General features: G+C 35.6%; 1 protein-coding gene across 7 annotated transcripts in view; it reads right to left on the bottom strand.

Moving 5' to 3' along the window:
- DLG2 (discs large MAGUK scaffold protein 2) overlaps nucleotides 1-20,001 on the bottom strand; it is a 1,874,701-nt gene that overhangs the window by 1,480,491 nt on the left and 374,209 nt on the right. For 5 of the 7 annotated variants that reach the window (XM_033121658.1, XM_033121661.1, XM_033121660.1 and 2 more), the window contains exon 5: nucleotides 961-1,035. In XM_033121658.1, the coding sequence (XP_032977549.1) occupies nucleotides 961-1,035 (75 nt within the window). Of the gene's footprint in view, nucleotides 1-960; nucleotides 1,036-18,022; nucleotides 18,346-20,001 lie in introns of those variants that run through there. The other 2 variants (XM_033121664.1, XM_033121666.1) reach the window with 2 other exon arrangements.

The raw sequence follows: 20,001 nt of genomic DNA on the forward strand, positions 1-20,001 counted from the left end.
TCGCCTTGTAACAGTCATACGTTATACTATGATAGCCCACCTGAACCTTTCAGCAGCTTGTCCCTCAAAAACAGACGAGGACGTTTAAGAAGCTCCTCATATCGCTTCACATTGCCTGCAAGGTGGGCCTAATGAGGGGAATGCCCCAAAAGTAACTTTTGAACTTCTTGTCCCCATCACACAAAAATTATTTCATGACAGCAAACTATCAGTTATACTTTACACAGTTCCCAGAGGAACCGTTGTCATTTCTACCAGGAAATGTACGTACAAGGGAATATCATGCAAATCAGCCACTTTCTTCACTTACTTACAAGCATAGTGAAGTAGAATGAGTTCAGGAAAGGAGATTTAGCGTGTCTGGGATCTATTTCCAGCTTTATAATTGATTCACTGTTCTTACTTCCTTTGCATTTAAGTCTCCCATTTGTAACACAGAAATAATGATATAATACCTGATTGTTTCTAAGGCACTTGAAAATCCTTTGATGGAAGATTTCATACAAAGGCAGAGACTGTTATATACCAGGAAGATTTGAAAATTGTAAATCTGTGTACTCATCACCATTAAACAGTCAACGTAGTAATGACAGATGAGAAATCATCCTTCCCTAAGGTCTCTAAAATCAAGTATTACTGAATATGTAACTATTGAGAAAAATAGATGTACACATATATTCATTTCAATGACTGTCCAAATTTAAATCATTGATAACCCATTAAGATAAATCCTTTGCAAGTTATCCCGACGCCAAAAATAAAATGCATGGAATCCCTAATCACAGGTATTCTTATAAAGCAGAGCTTTCCGAAAAGACATTCTTCCTCCTTTCCAAAGGTTTGCTGCGCTCTCGAATTTCAGAGCGCATTCTAGCCCATTCCACTAAGGTTGTTCCAAAATATAAAAATAATTTTTCTTCAATCTGTCCAATCTTGGAACAATCAAATAACCAAACTTACAGTACAGTGGTGGACTGGCATCCAAGCAGGAGCTTCCACTGAACAATTCTGGGCTGGGCATTTGCCTTGGTTTTGCTGCAAATAAAAACAAAAATATAGTGTTATGTTCTAGACATTATATGCTGCAATACATGTAGTAGCTAATATGCTTATCAACAATATGTTTATTACCCTATTTACAAGTATAGGAGAGGATTTTGAGAATGATATTTTGGTGCAGTGCTACAGAAAACTACATACATCATTTCTACTCCTATCAAGGCATAAGAAATTATCCTTTGCTTTTTGTATCACTCTAAGGACTAATTTGGCACCAGGTTTCTTCAGCAGCTGGCTTTTCAAGCCCCAACAAGAACCAGCTGACAACCCTCCTAACCCAGAAGCAGAACTAGTCTCCTCTCCTCCAGGCTCCCAGACAGCACTGATACATGCTGTACCCTTGAGAGATCACTTGAGTCAAGGTATAGAAAGACTTGTTTATTTTTCTCCCTTTCCAGATTGTGAGGTAGTGATGATGATTCTCTCTAGGGCATTTTGAAAAACCCCAGAATGTAGAGTTGTACAGGACAGAGATTAGAAACTGAGGTGCAAAGAAATGAAACAAGGAGCACAGAGATTTGACATTCTAAACCATTTGCCAGGCACTTCTTTTTACATAAGGATTTTTGTCTCTAGCTAACCTATTCTTTTGTTGTAACTCGTATAAATTCATTTTTAATTGGCTTTTTAAAAAGAATGAAGTGCTTCCTTTTAACCAACAATACTGCTCTCTCCCTGTAATAACAAGAACTCATTAGTGCTAAAAGGGGAGGAAGTGATTCTAATAAAACATCTTTTATCTTTATTTAATTGTATACTCAATTATAATATAGACACACTAATACTAATATTAATAATCATAAAAACCACAGCTGTGATTTATTCAGCTACTAAATATGCCAGAAATTGTTTTGGACCCATTATATTATCACCAGTTGCCATCACAAATATCATTATAAGTATTATTATGCCCATTCTACAGGAGAGAAAACTGAGACTCAGAGAGGGTAAGCACCTTGCCTGAAAGTTGCCCTACAAGAAAGCAGCATAGCTGGGAGTGCAGTGAGAATCTGGCTGACCCTGTTGCCTATACATGCTCCTTCTATGCGAAGTCTCCTCTGGTGTTTTTCATTTTCTGTTTAATTGGGCTTAAGACATGTCATCAACAAATATGATTGCATTATATCAATGATCCTAACATTTCTGACGTAACTGGAATAAAATATTGAATTCAACGCTTGTGCTAAGAATGCTTCCTGGTGATTTGCAAGCTTTTCGAGCAACCTTTATTTACGTGATGTTTTTATTAAGGCATCACTAAACTCTCGAGTGCTGTTTGAGCAGTCATTGATAAAGTTGCTATAAAAATACACTTATGGCATCAGTCTCCATGCTCAGTTTTCTTGTTTAAATTAAAATATGACATACAGAACCAACAGGGTACATAAGGTGCACGGGACTGGTGTCAGATGACCACAATTTTAAGCTAAGCTCAATCATATGCTTGCTGTCACGAAATACTCCTGGTCTTGGTAATCACATCTGTAAAAGAGTGTAGGTTGCCTAATTCACAGGAATGTTATTAGGTGATAGATACAAATTCACCACAGATCACTATCACAATTTGTAAGGAATCTACCAGTGAGACCACACAAAATAACAGGACGATTTTATTTTCCTTTTCTGATGGCCTAAGCCCAATAAATAAATATTTATCTACTTGTAAAGTTAAGCCTTTTGAATTTGATAGTATCATTAAAATGCTAGTTATTATTTCTAATTATGAGAATTCATACCAAATGATGTTAACAGTAAGAAATGTCTCCTTTGTAATAATTCATAATTGTTATTATTAGAAGTAGTAGTAATAATAACTTATTTTATACCTAAATAGTGGATATCTTTATGGAGCACATAGTAAAGAGGCAAAATTCGATAAATAAGTGAGTCGTGTTTGGGTGGAAGACTATAAGTGCTCATAAAATGTGATGAGGCCACAAACCAGAAGTGTTTGAACTTCTGTGAATGCATAGCATGGAGTAAAGAAGGATGGACGTCTGTGTAAGTCTGTCTCTTTCTCCATTATTACCTGAGTTTTGGATACTAAAGCCTTCCCAATAGTGTTTTAATCAAGCAGGTTAGTGCTGTGATTACACAAGGGCAGACACATAAAAATGCCTATTGAAGACAGATGCCATGTGAACATAAATTCTTTTTTAATCCATAGTGTGCAACTAGAAAAAAAATAGCATGGAAATAGAAGTTAGGATCTTGAATTTCAGTAGGGCTCCCATTAATCAATTGGTGTACTTAGAATGCCTCCAAATCATCGACTTCATAGATTTACAGATTAGATATATAATGTATAGATTAGATATAATGTGTCTATATCATATAGACATATAATATGTGTATATGTATACATACATACATACATACATTTTGTGTACACATTTGTGTATAAATAATTATATTTGGGCAAGTAAAGGTTTTCATCTAATTAGTTTCCTCATTTGACATAAAGATATGTAATTTCAGAGTAAGTTGTTATAGTGAAGGACGAAATCAAATTTTTTCCAGATACAAAAGTACAATATAGTAGAAATATAGGCACAAGGTGATACAGTAGACGTTTTAAGACATCAATATATAATAAAAACTGAGATAACAAAGGAGGTACTATAATTTTCAAAGGAAATTGTCAAGAACCAATTTCAGGTCTCTGAACCCTTCCTTAGAATGAGGGTATACAACGGTTGGGTGATTGGAGATTTATAAAGGGAAGGTATTTCTTTGGGGAAAGGATGAGAATAGTCTCATTTTTCACCTAAGATTAGTGACAGAGGCTTTGATAGGCATATACCTAGAACTTGATATAACCATCTTGGATTTGGGAGGCCAGTAGCCTGAGATCTGACTCCACCCTGAAAAGTTTAGTGAGTGAGATAACTTGACATATTGGTTGTTGCCTCAGGAGAGGTGGCTTCATCTGGGCCAGCCTGCCCTTTCAGAGATCGTGAAGGCCAAAGAGCCATCGTGGATACATTGTGATGCCGGCCAAGACAACCCACTGTGTGGAATGGACCTCTGTGAAACCTGCAGGCATCATCCACATTAGAGGCGATTTCATCAGAGAGGCCCAGAAAGGGAAACTCCCTAACTCCCCCAAACTCCCAGTATCCGTGGGGGAAAATCTGGAGTCAGACTGCCTGGGTTAAAATCCCATGTCCACCATCTACTAGCGAGGTGACCCTGGGTAAATTTTTTAACCTTTCTTTGCCCAAGTTATGAAGAGTAAAGAAATTAATACAAATAAAGCACTTAGAACTATGTCTATACATAATCAGCACTGTGTCAGTGTCAGTTATTTTCTTTGTTTTTGTTATTATTATCATTATTATTATTATATACCAGGCTTGGAGAGCAAAATGTATAACAATCCCAGTCTAATAAGAACTTTCTGCTCTTCATTTTTTACTTCAGTCTCATGCTCCAAAAACCAACTAGCACATGGGAAAGACGAAAAGAGAAGCCTACGGCATCCTCGTCCCTCGAAGCACATGTCCTAGTATGAGTATGAAGATCATACAGCGGGGAAGAGAGAGTCTTTAATTTGGAAAAGTGTTCAGAGTTTTAATTAATATTGGTACTGGACAATTTTAATTACTGAATTGAGACTGATGATTGAAGGACTTTTAATTCCTTGCCAATGATAGAAACTCATTCAAAGTCATGGGGACTGCCCAAGTTTTTATCTGGAGAGCAGGGTAGAGATTACCACTCTAAGAAGCTTAAGCAAACAATGGGGAGCCCCAAATAAAGTGGCCTCTGTTATTACATCCCATGGGTCTTGCTTGTGCAACGTATCAATTACAGATGCAAAATATATTTATAGTTAGTGTTAACCTTTTTCATTCAATTTTGGAAACAAGTCCCCATACTTCCTCAATACACAACTTCATCCCGTCCTCGGCTTATCTTTCTATTCACTTCTTTTTATTTTGTCGAGTTTCAAAGATGTTTAAAACGAGTTGGCCTAATTGGTTTCTAAGGAAATCCTTACTGAGACTGAAGCCATGCAAGGGAGGGATGCGATCACCTCCTCTGTAAGTAATGAAAATGTTGCTGACCCATTCTCCCTCCACAGGATGCTGAGAATGAGAGTTTTTAAGTGGGGTATGACGGTGCCCCGGTTAGCAGAGGTGCAATCTATTGCTAACCATTTGCATCAGAGAATCAAACACTGTTATGTCAAAGTAATATTCTAACTTTCTGGTGACCTGGATTAATTAACTATGGTGAATGGCACAGGCTCTGAATTCTCAGGTTGGCCATATTTAAAGATTTATTATACATGAGAGCCACTGTTGTAACTTGACATATCATGGCATCAGTGGAGAGAGGGCTCCGGGACTTGGATTCAGAAAGCATTTCCTAGATGTATAATGAAATGATATTTATTGAGCATCTATTAGATGCCAGGCATGTGGCATGTGTGGTGAGCTCAGTCTATCATTACATTAACCCTGAAAGACGGGAGAGGAGAATATTTAATATCATGAGGAAACCAGAGAACACGAATTAGAATGCCAGATTTTTCACTTTCTAGATCTATGACATTAGATAAGTTTCTTCGTGTCTGTAAGATTTGGATTTCTCATCTACAAAATGGAGAAAATAATATCCATTTTAAAGGATTACTATAAGGATTATATAAGATAATATTATACATGTAATATTTCAGCACAGGGTCCAGTACATACTCTAATAGTAATAAAATAAATATATTTATATTATATAAATACTAATATTTATCTTATTAATCAAAGATTTTTTTTCTCCTATGCCAGCTACTCCTTCAAGCTTGTTTTCTCAACTCTGAGTATAAAATAATGTTTACCTCACAAGAGCACCATGAAAATTAAATGAAAAAAAGTACAAGAAAGTGCTTAGCAAACATCAGGAATTTTACATCTAAGTTGGAAAGAACATCTGGAATACTGCAGCAGTTTTAAAATGACAAAATTTGGGAGCCAGGTTGACTCTGCAGTCTGGGATCACATACTTGACATAAAGTGTCTGTAAATATTTCTAAGAAATATATTATGGTATTGTAGCATTTTGTGCAAGCATGTCCCAATATTCCCTGAAGCTCAAGAAATCTCCACTGTTAAATTATTTCTATGCAGAGTTAGATACAATAGAGTACTTTAAGCCTCTAAATACAAGATTAAAAAACAGAGTCTTGTAAAACACTTTAAATGTCATTAATATTTGCATGCTGTCACTGTATCCTACTGACATAACAAGGTGAGACAAGAGGAATGGACTACAATTATACTTTTCTCCTTGCAAGAAAAAAACTTTGGACATTATCTACTACTGTTGTCAGTGAATATTCACTGGCAGATCTTATCTATTATATAATAAACTACAAACTCTTATGGAAACAAAGACTGTGATTTCTAAAATAAGCTACATTTTTCTTCCTGACACATTTTTAAATTCATCTGCAAAAAAAAAAAAACTCTCTTAAATTAATAGCTTATGGAAAATATCTAAAATTTCAGGTCCTCAGAATAAGGTCCATCCTTTGAAGAAAAAAAATGCCATTTAGAAACAAGATCAAAGCCATTCATTTCTATTCTCACTGCTACCAGAGACAAAGAAAGAAAAAAAACCAATGAAGAGTTTTAGCCGACTTAATTCTTCCTGAAATTTATAATTAACTACATGGCAAAGGGGACAATTATCATATTTCCAAAGCATAAAGGATTTAAAAAGTTGAGCTTTTGATAAGACATAATTACAACCTATTAAATATGCAATTCATATCAATTTGTTCTTATAATCTTCTTGAGTTTCAAAAATGCATATACATTGGACAGTGTTTTCTGAAAGCTATACATGGAATTCCATCCATTTAAATGTACACAGTTCTCTCTTCCCAGAGATTTTTCTCAGATCCTTAAATTCTGGTAAATCCTAATACAAAAAAAGAGGGGTCAATTGATATTTTTGTATACGCCTTGTCTTCTTGACACCTATGAATGGATGTTTTTGAACAAATATTAATCAATGGAAGAATGTGCAGGCTTTTGTAGATCAGGTGTCATAGCCAAGACCAAGCAGTCAGCAAGGAAAAATTAGCAATTAAACCTGTCCTTGATTTAAATAGAACTTCAGATTGCCAAATAAATTGCATGTGTATTAATTAAGGGCAGTATTATTTTAAAGGACTAGTAAGAAAGCATTATAGCTTGCTATCCTTGGAGATTCATAACAAACACCAGGGAGGGAGAATTTATTTTGCTAAAAATATGTGTTTTTTTATTTATGATGTCTATAACAAATGATTTTTAATTTTTATTTTTCTTTTATCAGCAAGGCTATCTAAAAATCCTCTTCACATTTTCTAATTAGAACCATATTTGAAAATTATATATCTCTTTGTGAAAGCATGGAATACAGGAGGGGTAAGTTTTTTAAAAATGAACACTTCTTGAACTGTTTTATCCAACAATCGAAATCCCTGCTGGTGTGGAGAACACATGGTAAGATTCACAGCTTAAAATTTGACTTTTAGATATTCTTTTCTTGAAATATCAGTTAGGGGTCTTCAGGGAAAATCTCTATTGCTGACTACATTGTTACTTGGGAAAGTAGTACATTTGATTATACTGAGGCATTTCTCTTTGGGGTTCTAGAACAATTTTAAGGAATTTAGGTACTTGAAAGTACCTAAAAATTTTAACTCAGGCCTCAACAACCACAGAATAACATAACATCCATTCAGGGCCCCTTTGCAAAGTGCTAGTATCATCTGTGGTTAGTTGGACAAATTCTGAGTAATAATCACTATCATAGGTTTTTTTTAAGTTCCTTTTCAAGGTTATTTGGGATAAGACCATTAAAGGGTATTGGTACACTTTGTTCTCTAAAATGCAAAGCAATGTAAAAAAAAAAAAAATAGCAGAATTGCTGTGAACTCAAATTCCCTTCCCAGGCAAGTCTGTATCCTGAAAGCTGAGTGCAACATAATGCATCCTGCTTGGGGAGGGAAAAAAAACCTCTATATAATTTATAATTTCTTCAATTCTTTCATGACCTAATAATTTAGGACAATAAAGTCAATTTTTGAACTTTTGATTGTACTTAGGCAAATTTTAATGTTTTATTGTAAAAATATACTACACAGTAAAAGAATTACTACACCTTTATATTTATGATAAATACATACCTATTATAAAGTCAAATAATTTTCTCCAAAACAAGGTTAAGTATCATACTATATAAAACTTCTGAGAGGTTAAATGGCCATGAGTTGGCATTCTTTTATCAAATGAAAACCTGATCTGACTGCTTTGACTGTTGTTTAATAAAATGTGCTATTGACTTATTAGTATTTTTATACTTGAATTTTAGACGTTTTAGTGATGATCTTATCATTTGGTTTATCATAGATGTGCTCCAGTTGCCATTTTTCTTGGTATGTGTGAGGACTTTTACCTCTTTTAGTCTATGTCTCTTACGTTAAAATGACATTGCATGTGTCATTACAGGCCCAGCAACTATTCACATATAAGTTCACCAATTGCCTGTGAACTAAATAGTCTATTCATCAGAGTACAAATATCCACTTTGGTCACTGTTGCTCAAGCAGTAGTTCACCATAATCAGAAATGTCTGGATGCTGATGGTAACCACTTTGAACACCTCTTATAATTTCAGAAGTCAAACGTGACTTGTATTCATCTTTTGTTATCAGTGTATATTGAGTATTACAATTTTAATAGGTTTTTCCTTTCTTCAAATGTGTATACATATTGCACCATATATATATAGTGATTAATTAATTCTTTGGTGCTTTATATATATATATGTATGTGTATATATATATGTATATATATATATATATATATGATACACACTTTATACACACACACACACACGTATGTATATTTTTAAAGGAGGATCTCATCCTAGTTTAGCAGCATGGAAAACATATAGGGATAGGAGGGTGGGAAAGATAAGAAGAAGGAATAGGAACAAGGATAATTTGGGATTTAGGGAAAAATAAGAATCAAGATGAACTCCCACTTCTCTAACCATAACAACTGGAGAGTGGCATTGATCGTAGGATAGAACAACTCCCATTTATTTACTAACAACTGAGATGGTGGCACAGTATCCAATAAGCAGAGAATTGAGCAGGAGAATGATTTATGGTTGGAGGGCTCCAGAAAGTAGACATTCTCTTGGAACTTTTGACTTAAGTTTACTTTATGGGTAAATAGATTTCTAAATTTTAAGAATTTATTTATTTACTGACGAATGAATATTTCACGAAACTTGTTGTCCCCTGAAAGGTTAGTGCAAGAATTGAATTACTAGATACAAAGAAATGTGTATGCATTGGTAGGAATATTACGTATTTGGGGGGAGGGTTATTTTCATAGGATTTCAAATCTGGTACTAATTTTGAAAGCACACTGGAAGAAAAGGTCGAAACGTTTGGTCTCTTTCTCTTACCAATAAATACCTATAGACCTGGGAAATATTCACTAAAGTCAGAGAAAATCCCCATTACCATGGCTACAAAAAATTTGCCACTAGAGTGGTAACTGGCTAATTGAATCAATGATGCTACTATGGAATTTATCCTTAAATATCAGATTCCTCAAAAAAGAGGAAAAGGAAGAGGAAGATGAGGCGGAGGAACAGAAACATCCAAAGCAATTCAGTGACTGTTTGTTATGTACAGCTACTATACTAAGCCTTATGGGTATATTTGTACTAGCTGTTCCCTTTGTCTGGAATGTTCTTCCTCAAAATCTTCACCAAGCTGGGCCTTTCAAGTTCCCAGAACTCTTCAGAGAGAACATTTCTGTGCCCCTTATCTAAAGTAGCCCTTCTCTTTTTAGACTCATCCATCTTTCTATATTCCATTTCTCTGCTTTTTTTAATTATAGCAACTATTACTATCTGAAGTTATGTTTATTATCTGTTTGCCTATGAATGGCCACTCTCTTCACTCTATAATGTAAGTTCTAGGAGGGCAGGGACTTTGTCCAATTTATTCACTGTTGTATCTCTACTGCTTGCAATACTTTCTGGCATGCAGTATGCAGTAAATATTTGTGGAGGTAATAAATATTGCATTTAATTTTCACAACAATCCTTTGATTATTGACTTATTGACTTATTATTATTTCATTTTATGTAAGGAAACTGAGGTTTAGGTTGATTAATTTGGCCCAGACAACAGAACTAACAACTGGCAGAGCTAGGACTCCAGCAAGAATCTGTTTGACTCCAAAAGCTGTGATTTCAAACATTATGCTGTGGTGCCACTATGACCCAAATTCAGTGACGGTTGCCAACTGCTGTCCAACTACCCAATACTCGATTCTCTGAGGGATCTCAGACATGCCAGGCCAATTTTCCTGGAACACTGTAATTAGCATAAAAACAGTTCTAATATATATATATGGATACAGCGCTCGTTTTTTCCACCATACAGTAATGCTAACGGTATTAAGAGATCCCAGTTTACATGACCTCTTTTCAATAATTATAGTCATTCCTTCCATGTATACAGTATTTTATGTTTTTCAAATATATAAACTCATTTGATTCTGTACAATAATCTTGTGAAAGAAGTACTAATAAGCCAGTATTATTATCCCCACTTCAGACTTGAGAAAATGAGGCTCAGGGAGGGTGAAGTGAATTGATAAAGATTATAAATACAATAATTAGCAAACCTATGTCTATAACTTTATTTTGTGAACTTTGGTCCAATACACATTCCCAGATTGCCCTTGGTGAAACATCCATATATGCAATGAGACACGTCTCTCAGGCAGCTGTAATCGTGGGTCATCTGCTTCAAGAAAATCTTATCTGCAAACATGCAGATAAAATAATGGGTAAATAATAAAGGGAAGTGATTAATTCTTTGGTACTTTATAGAGTTATGTGATTTATTTACATTTTGAGTACAATAAATGTGCTGCAATATTATTTGATTTGCAAAATTTGATTTGTACTTGCTTCCTTTGCAAACCCACATTTGTCTCATAAAACAAGATTTAGCTAAAGGTCTCAGAAAGGCCAATCCTCTCCAACTCATAGCTCTTTACAACACATGTGGCTTTTACTCATAGTGTCAAAAAGGGCTAATGTTGTGAATAAAATCCTCGTAATCAGGTTTGGCAGGAAAGACTATTTACTACAGATGTAGTAACAGATGACTGGTATGATTCATACAATACCATTTTATTTCATTTGTAAAAGTTTACTTTTACAGTCTATGGATATGTGTCCAAAAAGCTACAAATCACATTAATTCTGAGTAATTCTAAATAAACCATTATGTGGGTGCATTATTTTTATTAAATTAGAAGTGTAGGTTGAGAAAGAATAAAACCCAAAATGTCATACAAGAGTATATTTTAACTAAATAATAACCTTGAAGAGATTCAACCAGGAGACAGTGCTAGCAGATAGGAGCACAGATATTAGAGTCACAAGGACCTGGGTTTCTGTCCCCATTGTAAAATCCCTTAGTTGTGTAAATAGACCTCATCTTTAATAGGTAGAGGATTTTACCTCACTACAATGGTCTGAAGAGTAGATGAGTTAATTAAATTTACCAAGTTCCTTCAATGTGCCAGAAAATGTCCCAGAGATTATGTACACAAAAATGAAAAAAGTAAACATAATCTCTTTCCCCATGGAGCTTCTGCCTCATCAAGAGACAGACACTGAGAAAATAGTCGTACAAATCAGTGTGTAACTATGAATTGTGATAGGCAGAAATATGGGATAATATGAGAGCACATCATACCAAGTGCATATAATCTAATGGGATTTTAGGAAAGGTAGTGGCATGTGTAGTCAGACCAGGGAGATAAGTGGGATTTAGACAGGTGGACAGAGCCATCTAGACAGAGGAGTAGAAAGTGGAGGTCTCTGAAGCAGGAACATGGCTGACATCGTCAAAGAATAGAGGGCAGCCAGCAAGGCCAACGTGTCAATTAGTTTAATAAAGAACAGGGATGGTAGCATAGACATAAGAAATGGCCTGTTCCATGCATTTTTAAGATTCTTGGTGTATAAAATGCAAGGTAGAGTGATGGATGATAAGACAGGAGAGGAATTCAGGTATTAGGCCAAGGGGAAATTGTATACTAAGGTAAGAATTTGGTTAAGCACTCATCACGAGTTCAATAGGATGCTATTTCGAGGCTTCCAGAGTCACACCATGGGACTGGGTATTAGATCGATCATTCTGGCAGCTGTATGGGATACTTTATAAAGAAAAATTAAGCTGTTTTATTAACGGAATTATATGCTAAAGTGTTTTATGCTATTAAAATGGTTAATTCCAGGTTACTAGTAGAGTCATGGAATCTCTTTACATTGGCTCTTTCCCCTATTTTTCTACACAAAAAGACCAGATTGTACTATATCTTATTAACTGTATTTCTGCCTCTCTGCCACCCAGATTTCCCCTGGTCCATTAAGTCTCCTGCTCCAATCTCTGTTCAGTAGACCTGCCACCTTGCTGACACGTGGTTGGGGTGACAGATATCCGAACCAGTGTCACCAATAGGATGAGGATGAGAAGAATGCCAAAGAAAGGTAGGAAGATAGTGGACCCCAATAGAAAAGAGTATACCTACCCACTACCATGTATTCGGTTGGTACAAAACTAATTGCAGTTTTTGCAACTATTTTTTAACCTTTAAACCACAATTATTCTTGCACCAACCTAATAATATGCTAACCACTTTATATTTTTGTCTCTCTGAATCCTCAAAACAACCCTGTGAGATAGGTACCACTTTATGGAAGAGAAAACTAGAGTTCAGCTAGACAAAGGTAAAACTCTGTTTTTACTGAACAAGCAAAAGATGGGAAAAGAAGGATATGGCAGGACATAGAAGGAGAGAGCTCAATTCAGAGAAACAAGATGTGTGAGAAGTCAGGGGTCAGTGTTTGGGTTTGGAACTAGTGTTAATGATGGAGGAAAAAAACCTATTTCTTTTAAGATAACAGGTTTGACATCAAGAAACCCCAACCTCGTGATATTTATTACTGGGACCCTACCTATCTCTGCACCCTTTGCATCTTGTTATTCACCTTGGACACCTTACATCCCAGTCACATGGACCTTCCTTTCATTGAACGTGCCATTTTCTCTCTCTCTTTTCTATCCATCCATCCATCTATCTATCTATCTATCTATCTATCTATCTATCTATCTGTCTGTCTGTCTATCTATTATCTATCACATCTACGACTTTACCTAAAACACTCTTCCTACCCCCAATGTGCCCTCTATTCCACATATGAGCTTAATTATTCCTTCCTCACAAAAGCTCTCCCTGATATGAAACCCCTGCCTGCTCTGCAGCCGAGCCCACTAGGTTCTTCAGGTATCACTGTGCTCGTTTCCATAGGGCCCTGTAATCGCCCCCTTACCACACTCACTGTTTTTTCTATAACTGGCTGTTTTCCTCATTAGACTACAAGTTCCGTGAGAACAGATTGTTCATTGTATCCCCAATGCCTTCCAATATGTTAGACTCATACTAGGCATTCAATAAATACTTGTTAGTTGAATAAAATGATTGAATGGATGTGCGGCTTCTACCATGATAGCAGATGCAACTCTACACCTGCATGAATAAATAGCTTTGTCTATGAAGACAGGCAAACCATTTGTTGCCTCGGTGATTGGTTTCATTTTCCCTGCCTACAGCTCTGGCAAAAAAATAAAAATTATTTTAGCCTATCCCCAAACAACAACAAAAATACTACAGTAGATTTCTATGATGAGTCCATTTCTAAAAGTAATACATGCCACTTTTTTTATTAACATCATAATAAATAATACAATGCTTATTAGCCTTGATAAAAATATTTTTTAAATGCCCCGCAAAAACTTTTATTTCCTTTTAGAATTCTAAAAGACTTGAATTCTTGTAAAACATGGTGGATTGATGGAGTCAATGAGTAATATCTTATTTACAGAACAGATGTAGTATTAACAACATCAATAAAAGCTTCTTTTATGCTGCCTGGTCCACTTTTCATTCTGCTGTTTGAATTTTATTATGCATATTAACCTATTAAACATATTAAAAATTAATAGTACCATCATGCCTTTATTTAAAAAATTATAGCAGCAACTTAGCATAACATAGTGCAGTTGTCTTTGTAGATTATTTTTTAAAACTTTTTTTTAATGTCCATAAGTCTGGTTAATGGACATCTGAAATGATACAATATTTGAATCCTCCATTATTACTTTGTAAGATACTTAGTATACATGAGTAACTTTATCTGCAGAGCTAATATACTTTAGAACAATATTAGGTTAGAGATAGAATAGGAAGAAACTCAGAGATTCAATAAAATCCACTCATTTTACAGACAAGGAACTGATGCTCAGATGTGTCTTGGTGTCCAAAGTCACAAAGTACAGATATACTTTGATTTTTCACAGTTCCACATTTCTTCTGCTCTTGTATCAAATCCCATATGCTATTACATATGATACTTAAGAAGTCCTACACAGCAAAAGAAAAAAATCTTCTGACTGCTTCCATTTTATTAAATTTAGCCCAGAATACTCTTACCAGCTATCCAGAACTGCTGTCCTACTGCCAATTATCTTACAGTATGTCTCTGCCTCAACACAGTCTAACATTATTTTCCTTGTGTTTTAGTTATAAAAATTATTGGATTATCTTTCAATTATTCAAAACACATTTAAGAAATGTCTACTCTATAAAATGTGAGATTACTAATTTTGGTTGAATCAGTATTACTGAGATGACCTCATTTTCCTCTGTGACCAAACGCAAACAGAGGGATAGATTAAAGATACAAATTGTGAGTTGTGAGTTGATCAACAAATTATCCTATACTGAATTCTTTCCGAATGCCAGGGATTGTGCTAGGTACTTCCTATACTTTACCACATCACTTTCATATGGGTAATATCATGTCCTTATTACACATGAGGAAATCAAGGCTCAGGGAGGTGAAACAATTTATCCACAATAAGTGTCAGAACAACCATTTAAATCCAAGTCTTACTCTAGAGTCCTGCTTTTCATACTAAGTCATGCTACTTCTCTTCCTCAATAGTGACATCTGTGACAAAAGAGTTGAAATTGAAGCTGGAAATAAAAGAGATGACTTTATCTTCTCATAAAAGTCAGTTCTGCACTTCTGAAATGACCTTAGGACCCATATGGCAGAAACTCTCTGCTTTTGGTTTCTCTGATTATTTCCTGGCCTAAAAGATCTTACTCCAAATCTGAAGGGTTCTGCAAATCAGTTGGACCAGTTTGAACCTCATAAGACCTTAAGCAATCTGAGTATTATGGGTAAAATCTAGGGTAGGATTATTTTACCCTAGGGGGGTTAGATTATTATGAAATGTGCCACAATCATTCTTTTCCTTTTATACACAGAAAAACTGAAGATAAAAACACTTCTCCGACATGTTTGATAGATCCTTTTATATTGCCATTATGCAATGCTTTGTCTCGATTTATTGTATCTCTCCTCCGATTATTCTTCTAACATTCATTCTTAAGAATGTGGAACAAAGACATGTAATAGAAGGAGTGGGAAAATGAAGTGGGCACAGGAGGTCATAGGAGGGCCCAAGGGGACAGTAAGTGCCTTTCATGCCAAGACAGGAAGGAAAAAAGAGGACCATTGAAAGTATGTATGTTTCCCTGCCTCTGAGAACTTTGACGGGGGTGATAGCCAGCTGTGATATTGAGATGTGCTATGGATGAGGTGGGGCCTAGGATAGATCAGGGTGGTTAGCAGTTCCAATCTCACATAAAGCAAGACTTGAAGAAAATGTCTCAGCCAGAGCTGCTAGAAGGTGGACTCAGTACTGGAGGAGAAAGAAAAGGGGATTAAACAGAGACAGAATTAAAATTTCCAAGATGTTGGCAAACTTCCTGTCAAAGAGTCCCAGAAAAGTGGAGCAAGGGCATCCCAAGTGCATGGCCACTTGGAAAAAAAAAAAGAGTATCAACAGTGGTAGGTGAGGAGGACTGGATTTGCATTCTGAAGTCCTCTAGAAAGTCTCACCGATATGCATCTTTTAAATTAATCAGGCATTGTTTCCCATTTAAACAACATAATATAACTTTGTTGTAAATATGTTTGTCCTATAAGGATAACATATATGGCACCCTATAAATATTCATGAACATAATTAAGTCAGAAAATACATGAAATCTTACATGGATGTTTCTCCTGTTGAAGTGTATAATCTACATGATAAATCAAAATGCTGGAAAAATGACATTGATCACTGATATAGCATTTAAAGCAGAATAATAATATTTCTTAACTTTGTCTCTATGATCATTAATATTTAGATAAGTAGCTATAAAGCATATGACATGTTTTGAATTAGATCATATTTTCCAAATTGAGGAAACTTAGATTTTAGTGTTGATTTAACTTGTTCAATGCAATAGACTTCCAGTTTAGAATTCTAATTAATAACTTCTTATAACTTATTTTTAAAGTACTAATTATGTTTCACAGTATCTGCAATTATCATGACTTTGAAATAATTATGAAACACATGTAGGTCAGATTGGACAGTATTCGCAAGACAAGTAACACCAAGCAACACTTCAGGAAGAGTAAAACATATTTAAGAAACTATTTCCTTTCCTAGATTACATAAGGAAATACAATTTCCACTTAGCTTTTTTAAAAAAAATTATTTTAGTGAATTTTTACTGAATCAACTAAATGAGATGCTTCGTAAATTTTAGAAGTAAAACAAGGTATTCAACTATCTTTGAAACCTGGTCAACTAACCCAACTAGAAGTTTTTAGGCTTCAAATCCATTAATGTCAGTTGAAGCTTCCATGTGGTGCTAGGCCCTGAGGGAAGATATCCATTAAGATTTTCTGAAATATAACTTGTAAAACTAAAATATTTAAGATCATACTATGGGGCACTTGGCTTGTAGCTTCAAAATTAAATAACCCTTTTTTACTAGTGAAAGGAGATCACAGTGGGAAAGATACACTTAATGAGTCTCATGCACTAAGCTATTGATTTGGTCATGTCTAATGGGTGTCCAATCAATGTGAGATCCCATAAGATATAGTAAAGATGAACTCATGGCATCCTTACATGCAAAATAAAAAGGGAGCTCATGAATACATGTGTTTTACTTAGTTTTTTTCTAAAAATAATAGTAATTTCTATTCAAATAACCAGTGTTTATAAAATTTAAATACATCATTTAGAACTGGTACAAAAAAAAAATAAAGTGTGTTTGAAATGTTTAGCTATTTTCTGTAAACCCATAAAAGGATTGCCTATTGATTTTATTCCATTCCTAGTTTTACTTCTATTTCTGATCAAGTAAATATTTCATTTGCTTCTAATTAAAATAGAGAGAATCGGTTCAACATTAAATACTGTTTGTTTCAGATCAGGACCTACAGATTTTTTTCCTTTAAAAAAAATTACTAAAATGCAGAATATCAGAATTCTCCAATCAGAAACAATATGTCAAACCACAATAAAGCTGATTGGCTTCTTCAAGCATAGAAGACATGGTTTTTAAATGAAAAGCTAATTATCACAGTCAGAAAGACTACCCTGATAATGTTATGTTACAATGATGTGTAAAGCTATAATACTACTATAGATATTTTAATATTGCGCTATAAATAGATGCAAAAGCAAATCCTGCCCTAAAAAAACACAGGCAAATTCTCCTTTCATTCGCACAAATACACAATATCACTTTAAGAAGTTGAAATCAAATAAAGACAGGACCCTCACACCCTCCTGGGAACAAAAAAAAAAAAAAAAAATGCCCAGCAAAGTAAATTACACTAATCATTTTATCTCATGAACTGGCAGCACCTACCAGAGCTGTTTAATTACAGGATCAGAATAATAAGAGAAAAATGCTGCACACAACACCCCTGTTTCCTATCCTACCTTTGTGGTGACAATGCACAGGCAATCCATCCTGGATCCCTACACAGGACTCAGTACATGGAAATCACACCAGCGAAACAGCAAAGGTGAGAAAAGCCTTTTGGTAAATAGCACACAGAAAGAAGCAGAGCTTGGATTCAGCACAGATGGCTTTTCCAAGAGGGCCCCTCATGGGAAACTCGAGCCCTCCTCCATACAGCTCAAGGCAAGCAGGATTCTCCCAGGCATCGGAAAATCCCCTAGAAATCAGCTCCGCAAAACTTCCCGGTGGCTTGCTGGGCTCCGCGGCTGCATGGTCTTTGAGTGAATTCCGCGATCAGAACAAGGCTCCTGTGAGCGCCTCGCACAGTTCTACCGTGGTGATGAGTGCCACGCCGGCACCAGAGCCTCACATTTCAGCTCTCGCTCTTGTTTCTGAATTCTGATCGGCTGCTTCAGTATACCCATAAGATCTCTTTTGCCAAAGTCCCCCCTTTGCTGCCTTGCGCTGTTCCTACTAACAACTCTGAGTAAGCACAACACAAAAAACTACCCGGCCCATCTATCACAGGGCTGTCGCTCGGCTTCCAGAACAGCAGCTTTGGGTAATAAAAAGCTATTTATTATGAGCATGATCCCCGGGAGTCTAAATGACTCGAAAGATATGACTGTAAAGCTAAGGTGCACGCGGTGCTGCATACATCACGTCTCAACTCACTTGCAATTACAGGGGCAGCTTCTTACAAATGACTAACAGCTGGATAAGGAAAACCGGGCCAGGGACTTTTCTTTTTAAAAAAAGAAAAAAAAGAAAGAAAGAAAAGAAAGAGAGAGACAAAAAAAATCACTGCAGAGTTGGAGGTTGAACTTAGAAAACACTAGCTTTCTTCTTTTATTTGTCTACCTATTTGTGTGGTCTGTGACGTATGCCACTACACAAACAACCTCAATATTTAGACAACAGAGAAAGTATATTATAAAATGAGGGTGGGAGGATGTTCCAAAGTGTTTACAAAAGTTCCACATTCTGAGAGACAAAAAAAATGAGTTCTTTTCCGAACTTTTCCCTCCTCACTGGCTGCCTGCAGGCACTTATTACGTGGGCAGAGCTTTGTATTCCCTTCTGCAGCATTTTACCAACTAAATGTTTAGCCTCTCCGTTCCTCAACCCCCCGCCCCTTTTCCTTCCAGTGAAATTGCTACATAAATTCCTTTGAGATGCTTGACAAGCATCACTTCGGATAATTATATATTTTTTTTCATCATCTTAGACACACAGGCAGAGACAGACTAAAACAGACAGATAGAAACTGGTACAGAAAGAAGGGGGGATGAGAGACAGAAAGTGAATGACAGGATGCAAAGTACTGCCTGATCAATAAAAATGGAAAATCAATGCATCCTTTTCACTAGGAAGAAAACACGTAGTCAAGTGGCCCACTGACATCTACATCAAGAAGAAATGTCTAGGGACCCATACATTGCGTTAGCTCTTTAAGATACCAGGAGAACCATTCCCCACCTATCTCCTACTCCCACTCATTTTTTATAAAAGGTATTTTCTACAATAAACAATTTTTTAAAAGGATGGCCATGTAAAACTCTTCTACCTTTCATGAATTATCCAAGTTCAATATCCTCCTGACTGCTAAATAGATGAGTGTCTCAAAAACTGGTGTGCCATCATTTTCCTTAATGAAAGCTCTGTTTCTAAAGATTTAAAAATAAAAAAAGTTCATAGCACATCAAATATGTGTTCAAGGAAAAGAGAGGAAAAAGTGGTTCAAAAATTACAGATAAAACAAATCATTTCCTCTCAACTGCTATCCTATTGGTGTAATAAACTTCAGATAATTTTTAAGTTAAGCAACACAAATAAAACCCATGCTCTGGTCCATTCAACAAGGCAACTGTTGTATGGTCAGTAATATGAAGGGGTCAGAGTAATATCACTTTGCCTATTCACCTCCTTATTTGTTATATCCTCACGATAATTGAAT

This window comes from Rhinolophus ferrumequinum, chromosome 11 (assembly GCF_004115265.2).
Source record: "Rhinolophus ferrumequinum isolate MPI-CBG mRhiFer1 chromosome 11, mRhiFer1_v1.p, whole genome shotgun sequence".
In the NCBI taxonomy this organism is placed as follows: domain Eukaryota; kingdom Metazoa; phylum Chordata; class Mammalia; order Chiroptera; family Rhinolophidae; genus Rhinolophus; species Rhinolophus ferrumequinum.